The 22,547-nt window shown below is 39.1% G+C and overlaps 3 protein-coding genes across 3 annotated transcripts; 2 read left to right on the top strand and 1 right to left on the bottom strand.

Annotated features, from left to right (window-relative positions):
• The first annotated feature begins 2,624 nt into the window (after positions 1-2,624).
• On the top strand, positions 2,625-8,001 carry arg2 (arginase 2). Its single transcript, XM_085257155.1, has 8 exons — positions 2,625-3,022; positions 3,120-3,192; positions 5,700-5,874; positions 5,999-6,158; positions 6,295-6,389; positions 6,482-6,586; positions 6,731-6,867; positions 6,979-8,001. The coding sequence occupies exons 1-8, from the start codon at positions 2,903-2,905 to the stop codon at positions 7,164-7,166; spliced, it is 1,053 nt and encodes a 350-aa protein (XP_085113281.1). The 5' UTR covers positions 2,625-2,902; the 3' UTR covers positions 7,167-8,001.
• Positions 8,002-8,981: 980 nt separating this feature from the next.
• On the bottom strand, positions 8,982-12,642 carry vti1b (vesicle transport through interaction with t-SNAREs 1B). The gene is made up of 6 exons (XM_085256948.1): positions 12,402-12,642; positions 12,247-12,305; positions 11,200-11,394; positions 10,583-10,756; positions 9,939-10,000; positions 8,982-9,779 (listed from the first exon to the last, which is right to left on the bottom strand). The coding sequence occupies exons 1-6, from the start codon at positions 12,508-12,510 to the stop codon at positions 9,686-9,688; spliced, it is 693 nt and encodes a 230-aa protein (XP_085113074.1). The 5' UTR covers positions 12,511-12,642; the 3' UTR covers positions 8,982-9,685.
• A 2,266-nt stretch (positions 12,643-14,908) lies between these two features.
• Positions 14,909-22,467, top strand: rdh12 (retinol dehydrogenase 12). Its single transcript, XM_085257094.1, has 7 exons — positions 14,909-15,065; positions 15,703-15,821; positions 16,911-17,066; positions 17,165-17,269; positions 17,394-17,603; positions 17,898-18,087; positions 21,442-22,467. Exons 1-7 carry the CDS (start codon positions 14,989-14,991, stop codon positions 21,542-21,544), a joined length of 960 nt encoding a protein of 319 aa, XP_085113220.1. The 5' UTR covers positions 14,909-14,988; the 3' UTR covers positions 21,545-22,467.
• The last annotated feature ends 80 nt before the right edge of the window (positions 22,468-22,547 follow it).

Genomic DNA, 22,547 nt, shown 5'->3' with positions numbered 1-22,547 from the left:
CATGCATCTGAGGTGGGCTAATGACGTCAGAAGAAAAACTTGCACTTGATTCGCCTAGAACCGCTCAGTGGGTTAAGGTGAGGATTAGGGTTAGGATTTGCAATTAGGCTTGAAGTTTAGAAATGCACTACTTTGCAGAGGTGGGACCAAGTCATTGTTTTGCAAGTCTCAAGTAAGTCTCAAGTCTTTATCCTCAAGTCTCAAGTCAAGTCTCAAGTAATGTCAGGCAAGTCAGAGTCGAGTCTCAAGTCACTGGTGTAAAAGTCCGAGTCAAGTCACAAGTCTGAAACTTTGAATTTCAAGTCCTTTCGAGTCTTTAAAAAAAAAAACGAAAAAATAATGTTGCAGTTATGCTAAATGTAAATATTAGACCATGTAATTTTTTAATCTGTGTTTTTCTCAACACATGACAAAATAGTGAACTTAGAAAATATACACAAATTGTGAAATTGCACCTCTTTAAAATGCAGCTCAATTAAACCTAGCTCCAAGAATAATTTTCACCGACAGTTCTGAGATAAGCTGCATGTTATTCTTGGATGCGGTTGTAGGACCGGCTTTAAAATCGCATGACAAAAATATCATACATATTAAAAAAAACTGCATCACCAACGTAGCCTGGAAAACATTTGCTAGTTAGATGAAGTCAGCTATCTCATCTTAGCATATTTATATGCATATTTATAATCATACGGTTCTTGGAGTGAGTGCATACACTCATGAAGTTTAGTAACTTCCGGTCACTGCAACAAGCCCAGGTACAGTTTACCGACGGATGGGTACAGGACCTTGAAATGCACCGTGTAGAAAGTAAAGACCATCGTACATATCATAAGTTTACCAGTCTCACAAATCGTCGTCATAAATACACATTCGTTAACCGTTTATTAATAGGACCTTTGAGCTCAACGGTAATTAATTAGTAGTGGAAATAATTTCTGGTACGCATCACAGAAATGTAGCAGTGACAATAATACTGTATGCTGTAATCGTACTGGACAATTAGTGATACAAAAAACTGTTTTATCCTGTGAATAAAAGTATATGTTTTTGTCAATGTACCATAATAACAGAAGCGAAACGCAATATTGTGTCAGGACAATTCACTATTTATGCACAATAAACAAAGGAGCATAGCGCGACCATTTCTGTTCAGCGCCAGACTTGCTTGTAACCTATATCACCAATTATGTTATGAAAATGACGTATTAAGTACTAAAAGACACTGACCTTCGTGTAAATGCTTGGAGCAGACTAACCTGTGAGCTGGAGTGTTCTGGGACGTTATATTTGATCTTTGAATGGCTGCAATCCAGACCATCCGTCGCGTCTTTGTTACTTTGGAAACATGGCTCGAACAATTTCTCTTCAACGACATAATCCGATAACAACCGATCTCTTTACCCGTCGGCTTCCCGTGGCTGTCATGCGACCGGCTATTGCAGTTAATAATACAACAGCTTCTTGACATTTTTGTGTTTCTTTTTATCACTGTGTGACTGATTTCAATTGAAAGCCTGCGTGCGCTAGTACCGCTTGCCACGAGTTCCCAGAATCCTTTGCGGTTCTACCCGTGAATGACGTCACATTTTCAATCTCTATATAATATGCATGTTAAATTTTATATTTGGGGTAAAATATCAAGTCTTTTCAAGTAAACCGGTTCAAGTCCAATTCAAGTCCCAAGTCATTGGTGTAAAAGTCCAAGTCAAGTCACAAGTCTTACAACATTTTTTCAAGTCAAGTCTAAAGTCATAAAATTAATGACTCGAGTCTGACTCGAGTCCAAGTCATGTGACTCGAGTCCACACCTCTGCTACTTTGTACCCACAATAGCCCATGTTAATGATTCCGAGCTATCTTTGTGTTGCCTGTGATGTAAATAATTTCAGCTGAACGCCGTGCATCGTGCTTGGAAGAAAATCCGAGTACATAAAGATAAAATATAGTGGATTCATCATAGCTTGACAAGACTACAACAACGAATTAACAGTAATAAACCGCAGTTTCACGTTAACGACAGGAAACAGAGTAAGTCCGCGAAGCACTGTGTTCCTTTACTTGTAAAATAAAATTATAATTATAAACTAACTGCAATTCATCAAGTAAATACACATAAATAATAAAACAATCGCTCGTTATATTTATTAGAAATCTTTGCTGTTTAAGTCCATTTTACTTTCAGTTAATTGCCTATGATAACTTGCACTTGAGATTCTGTTATTGCTTTACAGTGTGAAATTTCTTGCGGTGGTGAAAGATAAACCCCGTAATAATACACTAACCCAGATAATAACATGTTTTTATGTTGGCCAGAAATCAAGTGGGATATGTTTTGGCAGGAGCTTTAGAACACGCGTGGACAAACACCTCGGTCAAGAGCGTTTAATGTAAACAAGCGGATCATTACACTACGCTGCGTCTGTGGAAATTTCCACTTTGATGACACTGCAGCAGTGCGTCCCAACATTTCACAAAACACCCTTGGCCCACATCAGTTTCCAGGACACGCCTAAAAGCGAACCCACTTCCTTCCATAGTTGCTATTGGCTACTACGAAGGTGTGTCATTCAACCTGACGTCAGACGCTGTATATATATCAAGACTTGCCTCGGTAATAAAAGCTCATAACACATTGCAAACGCTTAAAAGAAATTACGCTTTTTATGGTAGGTGGCAGAGTTGTTTTTTTTTTAATTTTATGACTGAATTAAGAGGAGATCTCTTCGTATTCGTTGTCGGAGTCACAGTCTCATAAATATTCAGTAGATTGACGAGTCAAAAAGACCGCCTCTCCTGCACCAACGACACATTCAGCATCCTCGGGCGCAACATCTCACTGAGCTTTCGTCAGACTCCGAGTCGGTTTCATTGTGACCGGGGCGACTTTTAATTTCCGAGAATGGCTTTGAGAGGAGCACTTTCCCGTCTTTCCCACTCTTCCCGTCATTTCAACCATACTTACCAGCAAAGCAGAGCTCATTCGGTGGCCGTGCTTGGCGCTCCGTTTTCAAAAGGACAAGTAAGATATTGAGTTTTTTTTTTTTAATATTATCATTACTTTTAAAGAGCCTATCATCTTTAACAGTTTAACAACTCCCATGTTTTCTTCCCTACAGAAAAAGAGAGGTGTGGAGCATGGCCCTAAAGTCATCAGGGATGCGGGGCTCATGGAGAGGCTTTCAAATTTTGGTAAGTGTCGTAATCTTGGAGCTGCCGGTGGTGCTGGGTTATGTAACTTGTGGGTGTAACCTGCAGCTTAACCCGGCAGACTTTTAGACAGACATATCTTCAGCGCTCGGTCGTCAGTCAGTCTGTTACATAATCGGGAGAAAGTAAATATAAACAAATGATATGTAACCAATGAGAGAGATTTGGTGCACATGTTTCGGAGAACAAAGTGATTTACGCGCGAGTCCAGTTTGAGGCTTTCGTCATTAGTTTTACAGGATAAAACGTCGTGTAATAAAATAGGATGTAAAACTAGACTTATTTATAGGCTCCCGAATGTATATTTGTGCATGTTTAATGCCATATTAAAGCCAGTCAAAGAGAGAAACCTCGAACATCCTCTCCGATGTTTGATGTTAATCCTCGTCGAAATGTTATTGTATAATGGCTACAAACTCATGCATAGGACGGAAAGACGAGACAATACAGGCGGACATTGTGATAACTGTCAACATGGCACGCCGGCGTCTCGCTCTTCTCGTGAGAAATTACACCTATTGCTCATTCATTCTTGCCCCCAACCCCCCACCGCCGTTCTGGCACATGCTCGTAAGAGCCCAGAATGAAGATGACGGTGTTATTTCCATTATCTCGTCACTGCAGTGACAGACACTTTTACTTTTTATGTGGTCCAAATGAAAACTCCCACGCAGTCCGGTGTGAAAAGAAGTGGTACCTTTAACGTGAAAGGCACAGCAGGTGAAAAGAACCCCCTCTGTGCGCATGTCAGCGAAGTGCCATTGTTATTGAAATTCCACTAAGGATTCATGAATAACGAGAGGAGGGCCTGCCAGTTCTTAACAGGCCATGATAAGGTCACAGCTATCCCAGGGTACTTAAATTCTATCTGTGATCCAGACATAGTTAATTACCTTTGGAGTGATCAGGTTAATGTAGATTAATATTGTGCATGGAACAAACACAATGTAAATCATGATGGCCTCCATTAATTATTGTAGTAAAGGTAGTTCAAATTAATCTGTTTTATGCTTAATAAATATACTCAAAATGTCCAAAGTAATGTCTTGAAATTTTGCCCAAAAAGTAACATGAAATGGAAATCTGCTGTCGTGATACTTCCTAGCTCACCAGAATCCCCATTTGCACCACAAACTGCTCCTGCCTCTATAAATATAACAGAAAAACCAATGAAGGTGTGTGACAATGGCAGCTTAATGCAGGCCTTTAGGTTGTAACTTCCTAACTTCCCTTACCTAACTACCCAGGTAATCCAGTTTGTTCTGTTCCACACATCAGCTCATGAGGTGTAAACATGTTGTGCAAAGGGAAGAGCGCTCCCTTTGTGTTACACATACATTATACAGTGCGTCACTGGCTTACTTTCAGTTTCTGTATGGCCACTAAGTGGATCTGCACAATATGACTATATTGTCCAAAATACCTTGAACTGTATCAAATGAGTGTATATATATACACACACTCATCAGTTTGTTCTTACGTTGCTGAATCTCAAAGATACTGTTGTAAGTTTTATAGTAACAACCTTGATGTTTATCACAAGGTGGTTTATAAAAAGTAAAATAAAACCTGAATATATGTAATCTAATGTAAAATGTTGGCCAGGAATCAATTCCCTGGTGGCCAAATTGGCAGCAATGAAATAAGATCTAGCTGCTATGTCACTAACAGAGGAGGACACATGAAACCAAACACTAAGAGAAGTAGCTGCCATGTACTCTTACATCTTCACACTCTCTAGGTTTCCTGTCAATTTGTACAAATTGTTTAAATTAAAAATATATAGATATAATCAAACCAATAATCACTGGCATTTATAAACATTTAACATGCCTTTACATATGAATAATAGCGCTTGTAATCTTGCATTTAAAATTTAAAAGCTCATCCCTTTGACAAACTTATGAATTGTCTTGCAAGAGATGCTCACTGTTGCATCAAACAAGGGCTATTCCTGTCCTGTCTACGAATAGTCATGAACCGCATTGGTCACCCTTGGATCAGCAGAGTAATACTACACTACCATCAAGGCTCATATAGCTGGATGAACCCTAATATGGTGAAACACTTCACTTGTTTACTTCGCTGTCTATATCTAAACTTTTAAATCTTCTGCAACCACGTAGTATAAGGCAAACTACAGTCACTGAAACCTGACCCGATGTGGGAAACAAGACTAATGGAAAGTGCTCCGTCACTAGTTCCACTGGCATTGAATGACTCAAACCCATGAGAGTGCAAGGTCAGACAAACGCATGTTAAGTCACGGGAGCTACGGATTATGTAGGCTGCCTAACTGACACCTGCACATACCACGTCTGCTAATTACAAATCCTCAGGCTGTTTGAAGCCGTCAGGTTACCAGTTCCTTTGTTCAGATTTCCTGAGAAAATAGTGCACTCCCGTTCAATGAGTCATTTTAAACTGCAGCAAATGTGACACAGCGCAAAGTAGTTTAAATGTATGGATGTTTGTTGTTGTGTTTTTAGACTTTTCTGTCCATGACTTTGGGGATCTGAACTTCCAACACCTGGAGGAGGATGAGCCCTACATGGATGTAAAGTTCCCGCGGACTGTGGGTGCAGCAAATAAAAAGCTGTCTGCAGCAGTGAGGAATGCTGTCAGTGCTGGCCACACTCTTCTTATGCTGGGAGGTGATCACAGGTAGGAACAGAAAATATTGGCAATACTACAAGATAGCCTACTCTGTACAACAAGTCCAGTGTTTGTATTAATATTATGAATCCATTGCACAGATATCTTTAAAGCTGCTCTACATCTGTTATAGCCTTGCTGTTGGATCAGTGAGCGGCCATGCCCAGCATAGTCCTGACCTGTGCCTTATCTGGGTTGATGCTCATGCAGATATCAATACCCCTATGACCTCCCCTTCAGGAAACCTCCATGGCCAACCTGTGGCATTCATGCTCAAAGAGCTGCAAGACAAGGTGAGGAAAAACATTCAGCTTCACTAAAGATATATTAAAACACTACTTACAAAAGGGATTCTGTTAATTTAAAAAAGTATTATTGCTTTTTTAGTATCCTGTATGACATATTAAACAACCTCTTTTCACTCACCAGATGCCAGATATCCCTGGGTTCTCCTGGACTAAGCCATTTCTCAGCTCAAGAGACCTGGTGTACATTGGACTGCGGGATGTTGACCCTGGGGAGTAGTAAGTACTTAGATTTAAAACGTTTTAGTAAACGAAACTGGGGTGCACTCTGAAACATAGGTCTTGATGTGTTTTAAAATTGTGCATTGCAGCCAATTCCTCAAGAGCTTCGGTATCCAGTATTTCACCATGAGAGATATCGACAGACTAGGCATCCAAAGGGTCATGGAAGTCACTTTCGACCATCTTCTGGCAAGGTATTATTATTAATAGATTGTGATTATAATAGATTTTAAAATGATAACACTAAAAATGTTCTTAATTTTTCAATTTTTAATTTATACAAAAAACAGTTATAGATGTTTGAACTGAGATGTTGAATTTTATTACCATCCTGACAGAAAACAACGACCAATACACTTGAGCTTTGACATCGATGCATTCGACCCGTCTCTCGCTCCCGCCACAGGAACACCGGTAAATGGAGGTCTGACCTACAGAGAGGGAATCTACATCGCAGAGGAAATTCATAACACAGGTACAGATCACTACAGTTATGGCTTTCATTTCCTTTGGTCTTTTCTAGATTTCTTAAAGGTCTTTGACTGTCTGGCTTTTGAATCTAACTTGTCATCATCTTGGTGTGCAGGTCTGCTGTCAGTCATGGACATGGTAGAAGTAAATCCTGACCTTGGGGCAAGTCCTGAAGCTGTGGAGGCTACTGCCACGTTAGCAGTTGATGTCATTGCATCATCACTGGGACAGACGAGAGAAGGCGCTCACACATCCATGGACGAAATTCCCCCTGGGAAAAACGACACAGAGCTTCGCCTCTAAGGGCATGAAGCAAAGCTATGGACTTCAACACTGTCATCCCTGACCATTCCACAGATTTAAATACAATACTGCAAAGACTATATCTATTTGAAAGGTGACAGTTTAAAGCTTTTTTTTTTTTCTATTTTTCTGCTGCTTGGTCTTTCACTTTGAAAGCTAAATTATGTCAGGATTCATGAAACTACGAAAGGGCTTTGCATAATCTTTCTTCATATTGATAATGCTGAGAAACATCTTTGACAGAATTTAGACACCAATACAGCTATTGGGGATACAGCAATACTAACTTATTTTATTATTATTATTATTATGTGTAATAACTTGTCTGGCTATCTCTGATAGCACACTGCAAACCTCCAATAAGTGGCTAAGAAATGATGGGTGGGTGGTTAATCTTAGGTGTGCGTTGCCACAGCTGCCAAGTATCTATCATGTTTGGTTTATGAGAGAATTAGCGTGCATCAGCGGTACAAAAAGTATTGAGTATGGACGATTGAAGTTCACAGTCTACTTTAGACTGTTTTGTGGCTGTGCCAGTTAGTTAAAACTAGAAGTATGCTATCACTTCTGTGATAGTTGTAGTTACTGTATTTTCTTTAGAGTTTACTTTTGTATTTTTACTGTGAATCAATACATGGACTATAGTGATTTGTGCACCACTATTTCAGCATCCCTGGAAAAAGTAATAACTATTTGAATCATTATGCGTGAACTAAAGTATGGCTTGTTATCTATGTTTAGTTTAATTTGGCTACTGAATGACTATTGTCCTTGTAACAAAGAGCTTCTATTTTGGTCTTCCTTTAATATGATTAAAATTTTTTGTTTGTTTCTACGTGTGTCTTATCTCCTCATTATTTTGTGATCAAAGTAATATATTGCTTTAATTGATGAATGCAATAAATGAAGAACCAAAGAATCACCTTGAGGATGAACATGAATGCCTACCACATGTCACGTTAATTAACCTAAACCTGAACCTCATGGTTACTCTTCTATGGTGTACATTGGACTGGAAGAGTAGTCAACACGCCCCACTGTGAAATAGAATGATTAAATAGAAATCATTACATTTCCCCACCAAGCTGGGGATTTACCAAAGATATTAGTCATATTAATTCTTTAAAAAAAAATAGCACAGGAACATAGTATTTTTCGGGTAAGATCTTTCGTATTTCAGAAAGACCATACCCAAACACACCCTGTATGTATGACAGTAGCATATGTATCCGTACCTACTCGAAAGTGCTAAACCAGCCAGCCTGCAATCCAAACATGTCACACTGAAAATATTTGCCATATTTCATTGTTGGACACATGTGAGCACGGAAAAAAATGGAAAAGTTATCTGAGTATTATTTTTTAACTAAATCACTGCATTCTGTTCGCATTTGTATTTTATACAGCATCCTGGCTTTTTATTGAAAGAGATTTATTTTAAATTAGGTTATAAAACCCTAGAATGTTCCCTTTGTGCTTAAGAAGATGGAAAGGATTTAAAGAAATTCGAAGGTAATATTTTAACACATTAAAATTATATTTCCTTCTTTCTACAATGTCCCTGTCATACATAACCAGGTCACCAAACTTGTTTGTATACTCTAGAACACACCAGGCGGGCATGATGGAATAGAAAAACATTGCAGCAGGTGTACCGTTTCCCTTAACACCACTGGAAATCACCATATGGTCAGTTATTTGAGAATCAACTCTATGGTAACAGGTGCTGTTTACCCTTTATTACCTGATCAGGGCTTCCACAGAGTATTTTTCTTAACTGTTTGGCTTCCTTCCTTAAAAATATCAGATGCAAACTGAGGTTAAAGATCAACTTTAATGTTGCAAAAGACATCAAATCGGAAACCAAAAACCTATTTATAACAGTGATTTTTGAATCGTACAGTAATTTTGCATGAACTGTATTAAGACATTGCATTAATTTATTTCACTGATATATCTCATTTAAAACTTAAGTCTTTATTTTAAGCACACAACCACTTAAACACAGAAAAGAAAGTATTTTGTTAGGTGCTTTTTCATCATATTGTAAAAGATATTCATACATCAGCAGTTGAATTTGAGCAGTTTTGTAACCTAATCTGAGACTCATAGCTTTCTAGAACTTTCAGTCACATTTCACAAGTGCTTTCACCCAGAGAGACATGTGGGCTCAATTAGCTTGTTTTCTGACTCAGCTAAGATGCTACAAAGAATCATCCATGGGATCTGTAACAGCCAGCAGACAAGTCCAGATCATCATCCTGCAGGACATCAATGGCATCAAGTGACAGTGCAAATCTAAGTTCAAAGAGCTTCTGTAGGTTTGGTCCATTAGCAAGTTGGCAAATTGCCATTCACATCAAATAATGGACAGAATGCCCTGTCAGAGTTCAGGCCTTCATTGCCATCACAGACACAGATAGCTGAAAACAGCAGGACAGTGTTATTATTGCTACTGGATAGTCAGTAGAGACAGAGTCTGAGTTTGCCCTGGATCCACAACTTAAACGTAAGTCTGCTCATTTTCGGAAAAACTTCAGGTAAATCACAGCACCCAGAATGGCCAGTTCCATTAAAATGATGATGCCCAGTAGCAACTTGTTTGTCACCAGCCTGTAAGACAGAAAAGAAGCAACAATAAGATGCTTACACTCAATGTGCTCAAATGTTCCAAGAACATTTAAAAGAGACCCCAATCATCAGGATCATGAGACGCACACAAAAAAATAAGGAACTGCTGTGGTGTAAGACGTCTTTGTAGGGTGCACTTACCGCCTTGACATGGCACGAAGAATTTTTCTACTACGACTCAGGTTCTCTCCAGTATTCGCAAGCTACAAAAACAACAAAACAGAAGAGTTTTAACAAACCTACTAATCTCAGGTCATCATACAGTCCTGTGCCAAAGTCTTGAGCCACTATTCGTTTCTTTATAGTTTTGTAGGAAGGAAAGAAATATATGCATCGATTTATTAAAACGTGCAAACATGCATGAAAATACAGCACATAAGGTAAAAACAGAGTTTTTAAAATGCTAATGAGCTTGGAAGTTAATATTTAAAGTTTTAGTTACATTAAAATTTTTAAGGACTGCACAGGATAGTGAGATATGTCAAGCTGACAGCTAGTAGCTCTTTGGAAATCACATTTTTAGTGCAAAAATACTATTTTATGCCTGTTGAACTGTGTTATATTTGGCATTTTTCCATATTTAACTAAAAAATTAGAAACTAATAATGTGTTTTTGTGATAAGTTGTCACGTGTAGACACATCAACACTGGTTCATCATTTGATTTAGGTGCCTTTTTAAGCTTAAACGATTCATAGGTCAGTGACAAATAGACATCACAGGTGGCTAAAGACTTTTGCACAGCACAGTACAAGAATACAAGCGTAATAATGATTCTCAGCTCACTCTGTTTCTGCTTCGATCCAGCTGTTCCCTTTGTTCTCCCAACTCCTCGATGATATCTGTGCCAATTTGCTCCGTCTCAGCAGCGATGCGCTGGCTGCGCTCAATACTCTGGCTGGCGTTATTTAGAGCATCCGTACCTTGAAGAAGCAATGCTCTCTGGGACTGCAGGTGTGTCTGCAAAGATGGGGAAAAGGGACAAATGAAACCAAGTTTAAGCAGATTTATTCTGGAAATACAGTTACATAGACATCCACAACGATCACTAGGAAACAGGGTTGACATTTTTCTCAGTCTAATACAGTCTGGATCTGTAAGTGCTGCTGAAAAATAAGCCTTAATAAGTTCAGAGGATTTGGTTTCAAATTGATGAAGATGTTTTCTTGATTTGTGTGTCTCCTATTTGCATTTTTTCTTATGTTACAGCGCACTGATATTCTTCAGCAAAAAGAGGAAGAAAAAAAAAACACACACACCCAGAAAAAATCTTACCCTAGAAATGCAGTTTGACATAACAGCAGCAACATAAAATAATGTTTTGTGCATCGAAACAGACGCGTGACGGGGCCTGTCACACGTCTGCAACAGCAAACCCAAGCACCCCAAAGCCCCTAACTCACACTGTGCTGATTTTGTGAAGAGTAGATGCCATGATTTCCTGGCACTGTGTTGTACGAGGAGCCAAAGCCAGGTGCTGAGTTTTTCATGTCCCTCTGAAGCTTGCCGAGGTCTCGCCGGTACATACGCAGTTTTGTGCTCATTGAATTTCGATAGGACGGAGGGGCAACGCGCAGCTCCTCTTCCATTCCTTGTAACTGGAGAAAGACAAGAAAATGTTATTGTTTGAGAAAAAGACAGAAAAGGATCTTACTCTATAGAAACAAGCATATATTATCAATTTATTTACTAGTTTAGGCTTAACCTTCGTAAGCCAGAACATTTGAGTGACATTTGAATTCATGCACAGTTAAAAATGGGGCATACTTAGAATACTAAATTTAATTAGAGGTTCTTCTATTTCGATTTTATTCTTATACACGTGATGGCCAACATATTAGAAACACCACTCAGATTTTAATAATATAGGTAACAAGGTCAGAATCTTGGAGGAAAAAAACAAAATATGTATAAGTAAATATCCAACGCTGGTGCTAGCACAAGACTCAATCATGAAACATCATCATTGCCATGTCACTCATTGTCCCGTCCTTTTCCAGGTTAAACAGGTATTGGTAATAGGTTTGCACATATGTTGTGGGACATAATTTGCAGTGCATAATTCTTAAATGACTACTTAAAATATGTTGATGTTAAAAGATGGAATAACAATTATAAAAGGTTTGTGTCAACAAAATGAAAAGAATAAAAGTTGGTTTTTTTAACTTCACTGTTTGACTTGAAATGCACTGTGGTTACCAGAAAGACTGGACAAGCGAAAAATTCCTTTTGGGGGGTAAAACGTACACTATGTTTCCATTTTGTATTGAACAAGTGTTATTTGCACAACAAACGCGTGTATTATTTTGATAATTCACTATTTCCCTGGTGGAAATTTTCTTAAAAAGTTCATTTCAAGCTCAATTTAAGTGTATTCACATGAAAATGTCATAGCTAGTAGTCAAGTGAACTTTAGCTAGCTGTAATGGGGAAAAAGATAAACAGCTCACCACTTCTTCAGCCTCCCCATGTCTCTCATCGAAGGTCCTCACCAGCCTCTTCCTCTCCTCTGCAGGAGTGACAGTACAAGTGTTACTTAAAAAGCACATAACTTACATTCTAAGGCGTAGTTATTTTGATCTGGGCTTTATGAGCAAGCAATTACCTCCGTGAGATTTCTGAGCCTTATCTGGCATCAGCTTCAGCTCCTCGTACAACGATCGGTACATTTCGTGCAACTTCTCGAATTCCTCCGACGACATTTTGCATGTCATTTAAATGTCCTTTCTTGTGAAATTATTTTTGTCTTTTATTGTAAAATACAACACTTTTTATGATCACAAGTTTAGGTATCTAGTTTTGCTATGACGATAATCAGATTCTCGGGATTCTTCTTCCGGATGGCTTTCGACTGACCGTCGTAACTCCGGAACAAAACGCAAACGTACTAAAATGTCATTATTTTTACTAGATATGAAATTGAAAAAATATTTTAAAAAACACAATTATGTAGGAATTTAAAACAAAATAGTGAAATGTTGTGAAAAGCGTGTTTTAAAATAACCTGGATAATTATTTAATGATTATTTCATTCCGGCGCTACAGAGACGACGTTAATAGGGCTTTCTGGGAAATGTAGTTTTTAAACCGAGCTACTTGGGAAATGTTTGTGTTTATTCTGTTAATGAAACTACATGGATTCAGAGTTCCCCTTGTTGAAGATGGAGAAATTTCCTCATAGTAAGCGTCTATAACAAATTTTAAAGTACAGATCTATTTTGAATGTATAAATAGCCTGTCTAGCTAAATAAATGGGTGATTAATCATTGATTAATGTTTCAGAGAGCAGGGGGAGTATTATTTCGGGTTTATTGTTTTGTTTTGTTCTTACCTAAGCCATCAAAACATCACTGTCAAAATAATTAAAATGTATCTTATTGAAAGTTAAAATGGCACATTATGAACCTCGGGATTTATTATATATATATTCGTGTATAACAAATACAACTGTTTAACACTGCCCTCACTACTATGTCATAAAAACATCCTCATAAAGGTTTACAAGATGGTAGAGGGGAATGGTTTGGAGACAGTCCTGCGAGGTCTGCGAGGCAGGAGGAAAAAAGAATGACCACAGAACAGGTGTTCCCCACATTTGCTGAAATGGCAGCCTAGGTGCCTTTACAGTCTTATGACCCCACCAACCCTTGTGTTGATTTGCGTTTTAATCTCAGTTAGGTAAGAATAACACTACACACTTCAAGTGGTATCTCACATAACCAGTTTAGAATCACTTGTTAACCTGAAACCAAATTCTTTAGGAGGAGGCCAGGATACCTTTAAAACACACAGTTTCAAGTTCCTAGGTGTGCACATAGACACAGACTCCCAATGAAGCTCAAAAACCTCGGCGGTTGAAAAGAAAGCCCAACCGTGTGTCCATTTTCTAAGAATCCTCAGAAAATTGGACCTGAAGGGGGAACTGCTGATTGTCTTCTACTGTTGCTACATTGAAAGTGTGCTGACATACTGTATCTCTGTATGGTTCTCCAACTGCACCATGGCACACAAAAAGGCACTTCAGAGGTTCATTATATAAATAAACTTGACCTTGACCTGTGTTTTGTTGTGTTTAGTATCGAGGGGGGACAGTTTCCAAATTTCTTGTACTATTGCACTAGGACTGTGCAATGACAATAAAGAGTTATTTTATCTCTTATCCTAACTTATCTTATATTACCTTGGTGCATTCGCTTTGATCACTTTCACTTTTACTATTTAATTGTTTAAAAGACCAGCAGATCGCTGTCTCTGCAGAAAAATAGACAGTTCTTGCAACAATGTGCGAGAACTGTCCCCTTTGAAGTCCATCACCACTTTCCCACAAAAAAAAATACACAACGATGGCATCTACAGTTACATAAAACCGCAATTTTCCTTGATTTGACCAGAGTGGTGCATCTAAAACCAATTTGAATAGATGAGGGTCTAATCGGGCTACCGTGGCTCAGGGGATTGGCAACCGCATCTGTAACCGGAAGGTCGCTCCCCGGGCTTTCTGTCCTGGTCGTTGTGTCCTTGGGTAAGGTACTTTACCCTACCGCCTACTGGTGTTGGGCCGATGGCGCGATATGGCAGCCTCGCTTCTGTCAGTCTGCCCCAGTATCTGTGGCCTCCACCAGTGTGTGAATGTGAGAATGAATGGTATTGTAAAGCGCTTTGGGTGCCTTGAAAAGCGCTATATAAACCCAATCCATTATTATTAATTTGACCCACAGCAGCCTCGATTTTTCTTTATTTTAGCAAAATGGATTAAGTTTCTGGCTTAAAATGACATTTAGGGGATTTTTACTGCTATCAAATGGCTAAAAAAAAAATCATTAAATTGACTTTCTGTGCGTGCTTAAGAGGGGGCAGATGAATTACATTTAACAAAAAAATTAGAAACATTTGAAACAAGTGACTCCGTCTTTGTCTTTTTGTTGTTAATAATTTATTAACTAAATGAGCTTAATTTACTTTTATGACATTTCACTTTAAAATCACTGCCCCTAGCTGCAAACTCAGTGGACCCTGTTAAGCAGTAGCCATCTTGTCACGCATCGAACTACAATCCCATGATCCTGCGCGTGGTTCAACCTTCACCCCATCCGTTTGCAGCTCGCACCCCCATTCCTGCTTTGACATCAGCTGTTCCGCCTACACTTCGGTAGCATCCTGCTGGAAGAGGCAGAGGAGCGCAGATCCATAGCATGATGTTCCTTTTATTAATTATCGCGGGCCTCGGAGTGGTGACGCTGCTGGTGATTTTATTTGCGCCACAAATAAGGTAAGCGCCCACTTCACGCGCTCAGTCATTAGAATTTAAACGCAGAGTTTTAACACTGGATGTCAGGGCAGGTTATTACTTGGTTAACAAGACATTTAGGTGGTGTGGTGTAGTTATTACGATGAGGATCAGTTTGATTAATGAAGCCACATGATCGTTAATTGTGAATGCTTTACGTTAACGGTGATTTCACACGAGGCTGCTGATCAATGAAATAGAAAAATTGAGCTGTGGGAGGGTGTTTTTTTTTTCTTGCACAGATGAACCGGGTGTCTTCTGTCTGAGCTGCTCGGGCCTATCAGCAGCCGGAGCGTGGGAGGAGTTATATATGCATACAACACTCCGAGAGAGCTATTGGTTATGTGGCGGCCCTGCTCACTGGCGTGTGTTTCGCACCACTTGCACACTTCACTATGCAAGTTTTTGTGTGAATAATTAACCCGGTTTCACCACAATGCCAGCTTTAACGGGGGCATAGCATTTAGAGACTGCAGAAGGAGCTGCTAGTCATTTAAATGGAGCTGTCTGCTGCATTTGATGATGCAGAATTTGTGTGGTATAAATCAGCCTTGTTTGTGTGTGTGTGTGTGTGTGTGTGTGTGTGTGTGTGTGTGTGTGTGTGTGTGTGTGTGTGCAGAAAATATGCAGCAGGAAGAGTGTGCAAGTCCACAACTCGTCTTGATGGGAAGACGGTCCTCATCACTGGAGCCAACACAGGAATTGGGAAGGAGACTGCCCTGGATCTGGCAATTCGAGGTGCCTCTTTAAACCCATAACCTGCTGCTGAGAGAAATCAGCAGTCTCTTAAAGCAGTAAGACTGAAATCAGCGTCCTTGCCCCATTTAAAATATTCATAATAAAATGGACCATGGTGTGACACAATTAGCTGTTGTGGTCTCAAGGAAAACCTCGCTTTAAATGTAGTCACATAAATACTTGACTTGTTGTTTGATTATAATATGGTCAATATACCATCAGTCTGGGTTTGGAACAGGTATAAAGTTTTATTTTGGTTTAATTAAGAAAAACAAACAAACAAACAAACAAACAATTCAATCCTATGAGGTCATGACCTCCAAGCGTAGCTTGAACCCTAACTTCATGTATTAGGTGCGAGTGAAAGCGATTGATGCATGTCAGTTAGAATGATTCATTTTTTCTCACCTCAGTCCAAATACTCAGGGGCGTTAACAAAATGTTAAAGAAATATGTAAAAAACACTTAAATATTCTGAAAGCACAGGATTAGCGACTGGGTTTGTTGCTGATGATGACTCACATGCCATTAAAATCTTAAGAATTTGAGATAGAAGGCAACTGGACTTCTTTAAAGTTTGTGAAGAGGCTTCTTTAGTTCTGAATTGAACAATTATTTTTTTCACTTCCAGCCAGGTCAGTTTAGATTGCTTCCCCCCCCCCCATTAATAAATTAAATAATCATTTAAAAGCTGTTTTGATTATATTTAAGCATGACAAATGTGCAGAAAAAATCTGAGGAATCAGGATGGGGAAAATGCTTTTTCCATGGCACTTTATACCTTACAGCATTAAGTCACTCTTTAATGCTTTTTAGTGGATGACATTGTAACAGATTAAATCTTTCAACAGTCTCAAATATTTCCTGCGTGTGGGACTTAGTAATTACTTGGCCTTTAAAAATAAATTGCATTCTCTAAAAAGTTCTCTGAGTCATCAGTGAAAATGCTTTTCTACATCACTGACTAACAGGTCAGCTACATAATTTCCCTAAGGATTAAATCTGATTCTTCCAAACCACACACCAAACCTCTATTTGGCTTCATCTCTTTGTTAATAGTTTAGTTGCTGCTTCTTTGTCACCTGGTAGGAGCTCGGGTGATCATGGCGTGTCGAGATGTGGAAAAGGGTGAGGAGGCTGCGGCCAGTATACGAGCCAGTTACCCCGAAGCACGAGTGGAGGTCCGGGAGCTCGATTTGGCAGATACGTGCTCTATACGAGCCTTCGCACAGAAATTCCTAAGAGGTGAGCACAGGTTAGCGTTTTAATACTCACATCTACAGAGCCCAAGTGTGTGGTTATTAAATAGGTTTTTTTTTGTGTGATGCTCTCTTCTTGTTCAGAAGTCAACCAGCTACATATCCTTATAAACAACGCTGGGGTGATGATGTGCCCCTACACGAAAACTGTCGATGGCTTTGAGATGCATATCGGAGTCAATCATTTGGGTAGGGCTTTTATGGAACCTGTTGGAATCAGTGAATCGTTGCAATTAAATCAATTCGTCTCCAATGTGGGGAAGGTTATTTCCAAAATAAAATGCACTGAAAGGATGATTCTTACATGTTGCAGGCCACTTCCTGTTGACATCCCTTCTAATCGGGCTTTTAAAGCGCAGCGCTCCGGCTCGGATTGTGGTGGTCTCCTCTCTGGCACACAACTTTGGCTGGATCCGCTTCCATGACCTTCACAGCCAGGGCAGCTACAACAGCGGATTAGCATACTGCCAGAGCAAACTGGCAAACGTACTGTTCACCAGAGAGCTGGCTTCCAGACTCAAAGGTACACAAATACAAAACACTGTAACCAGCAACACAAAGTGTGGGAGAAACTATGTGATATTCATATCCGAGAAAGGAATGACGAGCATTTGTGCCAAGGGTGATCACGAGGTGTTCTGAGGCTTCTTAAATGGAAGACTCAACTATTAAATGTGACAACACAGTCTTTCATAAACACGCTTTTGAAATGGAAGCATGTCGCTAAAGCCACCATGAAAATTTACAGAAGAAATGTTTTTACCTAAAATTTAAGCTGATAAAATTGTGACAAAAAGTTGGTGCATTTCTTTCACAGGAACTAATGTCACAGTGAACTCTGTTCATCCGGGGACGGTAAACTCTGACCTGACCAGACATTCAACTCTGATGACGATATTGTTCACAGTCTTCTCCGTGTTCCTGAAAACTCCACGGGAAGGAGCACAGACTAGCATCTACTGTGCCATTGCAGAGGAACTGCACTCTATCTCTGGGAAACACTTCAGGTAGGACCAAAGAAAGACAAAGGAAGTGAAAAATCTGTATAAGCACCAACCTATAATTTGTTCGTGCTACCAAACTTTCCATCCTGACCACAGAGCATTTGACACCTTAATCTACACGAGTGACTCCAACATGGTTTTGCCATTAAAGACTTTGTCATTGTTATTAATTTATCAGCCTGGTTTTACACTTAAAGGAAATTTATTTTTCACTGCTGGGACCTTTTAGATGAATATTATATCACAACTTTTGTCAAAGGACCTTAGAAAATCCTAAAACGTAGGCAGGAAGCTGGAAAAGGCTACAGTAGCATTTCTGGGTAACTAGTTTGTCCACACCATAATGACACACACTGTGTGTAAGAGTGAGATGTTTTTTATATTGTCATTTGTGCTTAGAAACATATAATCATTTGTATGCTGATAAAAATCATATCCTTATTGGGTCTGATAAGATTCTGTGTGCACTTGTGTACCATGAGATGATAGGAAGCAGTCTCGACATCATAAAAACCAGACTGTCCTGTTGTTTTCTTAAAAGTGCAAGAGCCACACCTTTAAATGTGCATTTGAGATATGGCCTTTTGCAAGTCCCTGTTTTTATAGTTTAGCAAGACGCTTACATCTGCTTTTCTGCACTCAGTTTAAGTTCATTGAAAGGCCGTATGTCTATGTATAGTATGGCTGGAAACACACACGCATGCACCTACACACACACACAGAATACAGACACTGATGTTGTTCAGATATGCCTGCTTAAGAACGCCACGTGTATTTGTAATTGCATGTCCATGAATGATTGCTTGCTGACAATAAAAAGGGCTGTAGCGAAGGAATCAGTTGGAGTTGCTTGGACAGGCGAGTCGCAGCACTGCTCTCCAACGCTCCCCTTGCAAGTAAAATGTACACTGGTGTCTGTGTGCTTTCAGTAACAGGTTCTGTTTACCAGCAGGGTTGACTTAAACCCAACACTGTGTACAAGTGGAGGATATTTAGAACCTTTGCTACTTATCCTTAGTGTGGTGGTCTGCATACACCAAGATGACAGTGTGTAATACCAGGTTGGAGCCCCTTTTGCCTTCAGAGCTGCCTTTATTTTTCATGGCATAGATTCAATAAGGTGCTGGAAACATTTGGTCCATATTCACGTGAGAGTGCAGTGAACATACCGTCAGTCATAAAGGGATGGACATGGTCCGCAGTACTCAGGTAGGCTTTGATATTTAAACTCTCAGCTGGTACTAAGAAGTCCAAAATCTGCCAAGAAAATATTCCCCACGCCACATTATTGGTTGGTATAAGGCAGAATGGAACCATAGTCTTATGTTGTTTATACCAGATATTGTCTCTAACTTTTGAATCTCACGTCAGAAATCAAGATTAGATTGGAACAATCTTCTATTGTCCAATTTTGGTCAGCCTGTGTAAACTGTAGTCTCAGTTTCCTGTTCTTAGCCGATAGCCGTGGTATCAGGTATGGTATTCTGCTGCTGTAGGTTCAGCATGTTCTGTGCTCAGAGGTGCTCTTCTGCATACCTTGGGTGTAATAAGTGTGATTTGAGTTACTGTTGTCTTCCTATCAGCTGGGAGCAATTTGGCAGTTCTCCTCTGAGCTTAGTTTGTGACACTTTCACTCAGTGAACTGCTTCTCACTGGATATTCTTTCGTTTTTGGACCATTTTCTTTAAACTACAGAGATAGAAAATCCCAGTAGACACCAGTGGTTTCTAAAATATCAACCAGAAACTTTCAGAGTGACTTAAATCACCTTTCTTCCTCATTCTGATGTTCAGTTTAAATTTTATTTCATGTCTGCATCCTTAAATGCATTGAGTTGCTGTTATGTGATTGGACAGCTGTACCTAACAAATTAGCTGATACTCAAGTTTGCATAAGTCCGCCCGGATATTCCACAACAGTTATAAATTGTTTTGTTGCCTTAGAAAAAATATGTAGAAATGCAAAAATGTTAAGTTTGGAGTAAAAAAAAGACAGCAACACCAGAACCTTGTCCGCGCTGTTAAACTGGTTAACACGGCAGAATGGTTTGAAACCTGTACGTCTTGCAACAATTTTTACAAAACTGTAACAAATTTTACAGGGTAGTCTATGATGGGAAGTTTAGAAGACGTTGTCTGATACACAAAACAAGCATGCAGATAAAAGAACAATACATGGACGCTAAAAAGGGAAGAAATGGTCAAGTCAAACCATGTACCTTAAACCAACAAGGGTGCTGTGGAATGAAATGAAGAAGAAAAACAGTGAACTGAAACAATTTTGCCAATGTAATATTCACAGTTTCACTTTTAGCAGCCACACAAAACATCTGATGGAAGGTGTTACCTCTATAAGAACATTCCAGAATTACTTGATTCGTCTGTTAGTTTTGCCAGCCTGCTTTGCAAGTTCACTGAACACGTGAGAAGTACAAATGCTTGTCTGCTATTAGTTTTGTCAATTTGTTTTCGGCTATAATTGTAACATTGATGAGCAGCTGAATGTTTTTTATGTAAACTAATGCCAAAACTCTAGTGAACCTAAAGGTTTTCTTTTTTCCCTTTGCAGCTTGACTTTTTTTTTTTTTACTTTTTGAATTTTGATCAAAAATAAGGACACATGTACCGATTAGATTTAATATTTGTTTTGTAGTAGAGACTTTGCAATCTTAACCACTAATGTCCACTACCTGATGACACCTGAAGAAAAAAAAAATAATTCAGAAGTCACACAGAATTTCAGCACATGGAGAAAGTAACCTGTCGAATCAAATCCAGAAAAAGTAGGAGAAGCACAGTTTCAGCTCTAGTGGGTGTAGTTGTGTGTTTTTTTTATTTCCATCTTTCCATTCCTCCTTTCTCTTGCACTTACCCGATTCAGGGTTGGGGGCCTATTCCGGCTGTCATAAGGCAAGAGTCGGGGTATACCCCTGCCAGGCTGTTGCAGGGCTAACACAGGAAGCCAGACAACCACTCACATTCATACCTACAGGCAATTTAGTGTCACCAATTAGCCTAACTGAACCCTGAAGGCCCCAGTCTGGTGGATTTGAACCCACTACCTTCTTGCTGTAAGGCACCATTGCGTTGGTTGTGCTTCTTTGCTTTTATTTTTACAACTTTGCACATAAAGATGTTCGGTGTCTTTGTAGGCAGACCGAGCACTGGATCCAATGTTTGGATCTTAGTAACTGATACTTCTTATGACTTAAAAAAAAAGCTTCTTGGGGAAAAAAAAAAAAAGATAATGCTTATACGATTACACAAGCTAAAAGAGATCCTTGTATCCAGGGTGATGACTCACAGCATCATACAGTACGTTCTTATGTAATAACCACTCCTCCTCCTTTCATTTCAGTGACTGCACCCCTGCCTTTGTGGCCCCACAGGGAAGAAGTGCGGAGACCGCGAGGAGACTGTGGGATGTCAGCTGCGAGCTTCTTGGAATCGAGTGGGACTAATTAGGCTTTCGACCGCCATCTATCTCAGCTCTCGAAGGAGTCCTTAACATTAAAAATTTTCATTGATTTAATTAATTCCATTATTGTTTTGATGTTCTGTACTTTCCTACCTAATAAGCAGTCAGGTAATTTAAGTAAGAGGTACTACAATGTGAAGTTGCTTTTTTGTGTAATAATATATTAATTACATTATAATAACTTGAGTATTTTGGTGCTCTGCAACAGCTTCTCAAACCAAAACCACTCAACCATATTATCATGTAAACACAAATACCTTTTCGACTTTATATTTTTTGTGAGACAATGTGAATAGTGTAGGCAAAAAAGCAACTTGATGTGTTGTAATGCTGTAGGATACAGTAAGGAGTCAACACAGGGTAAAAGACCAGCATCTTTATCAAGTATTATGTTTTTTCCAAATGATTTTTGCTGAATTCGCAGTTAAATTGCTTGACTTTAGTGCCAGCATTTCTTAACAACTGCAGGGGTTCTTACAGCGTTTCCAGGTTGATTAAAATTTATTAAAGTATTAAACATGTGCGACAGTCTGAGCCAAAATCACTGCTTAAATAGCATAAATGTATTTTGTCATAACTCTAATAGTCGATGTACAAGATACGATTTTTTTTCTATTATAGACAACGAATAGTTGAGATTACATTCATATTTCCAAAGATTGTTTTTGTTTAGTTTGTTTTTTTACCCCCTACTCAGTGCGATCTGCACATTCCTGTAAGAACTAGTTTGAAATTTATAAGGATCTCTTTAATCATGTTTCCTTTGCAGCATTCACATGCAGGTTTGCCAGGAGTTTACATTCTGTGTTTTATACAAGTCAAAACATGCCTTTTACTACATTTACATTCATGTTACCAGTTGAATGTTTACATTTTATGTAAATAAAACTGAAATATTACTAAAAAGTTTGTCATCTTCTTTAGGCTGCTCCCTTTAGGGGTCACCTGCCTCCATCTCACCCTATCCCTAGCACTCATCTGTCGCA

The sequence above is a fragment of the Mchenga conophoros genome, linkage group LG19 (assembly GCF_057382185.1).
Source record: "Mchenga conophoros isolate Kocher_MC1m ecotype Shallow Benthic linkage group LG19, M_conophoros_male_GT1.1, whole genome shotgun sequence".
Lineage (NCBI taxonomy): Eukaryota > Metazoa > Chordata > Actinopteri > Cichliformes > Cichlidae > Mchenga > Mchenga conophoros.
This window is presented reverse-complemented; position numbering and strand designations above follow the sequence as displayed.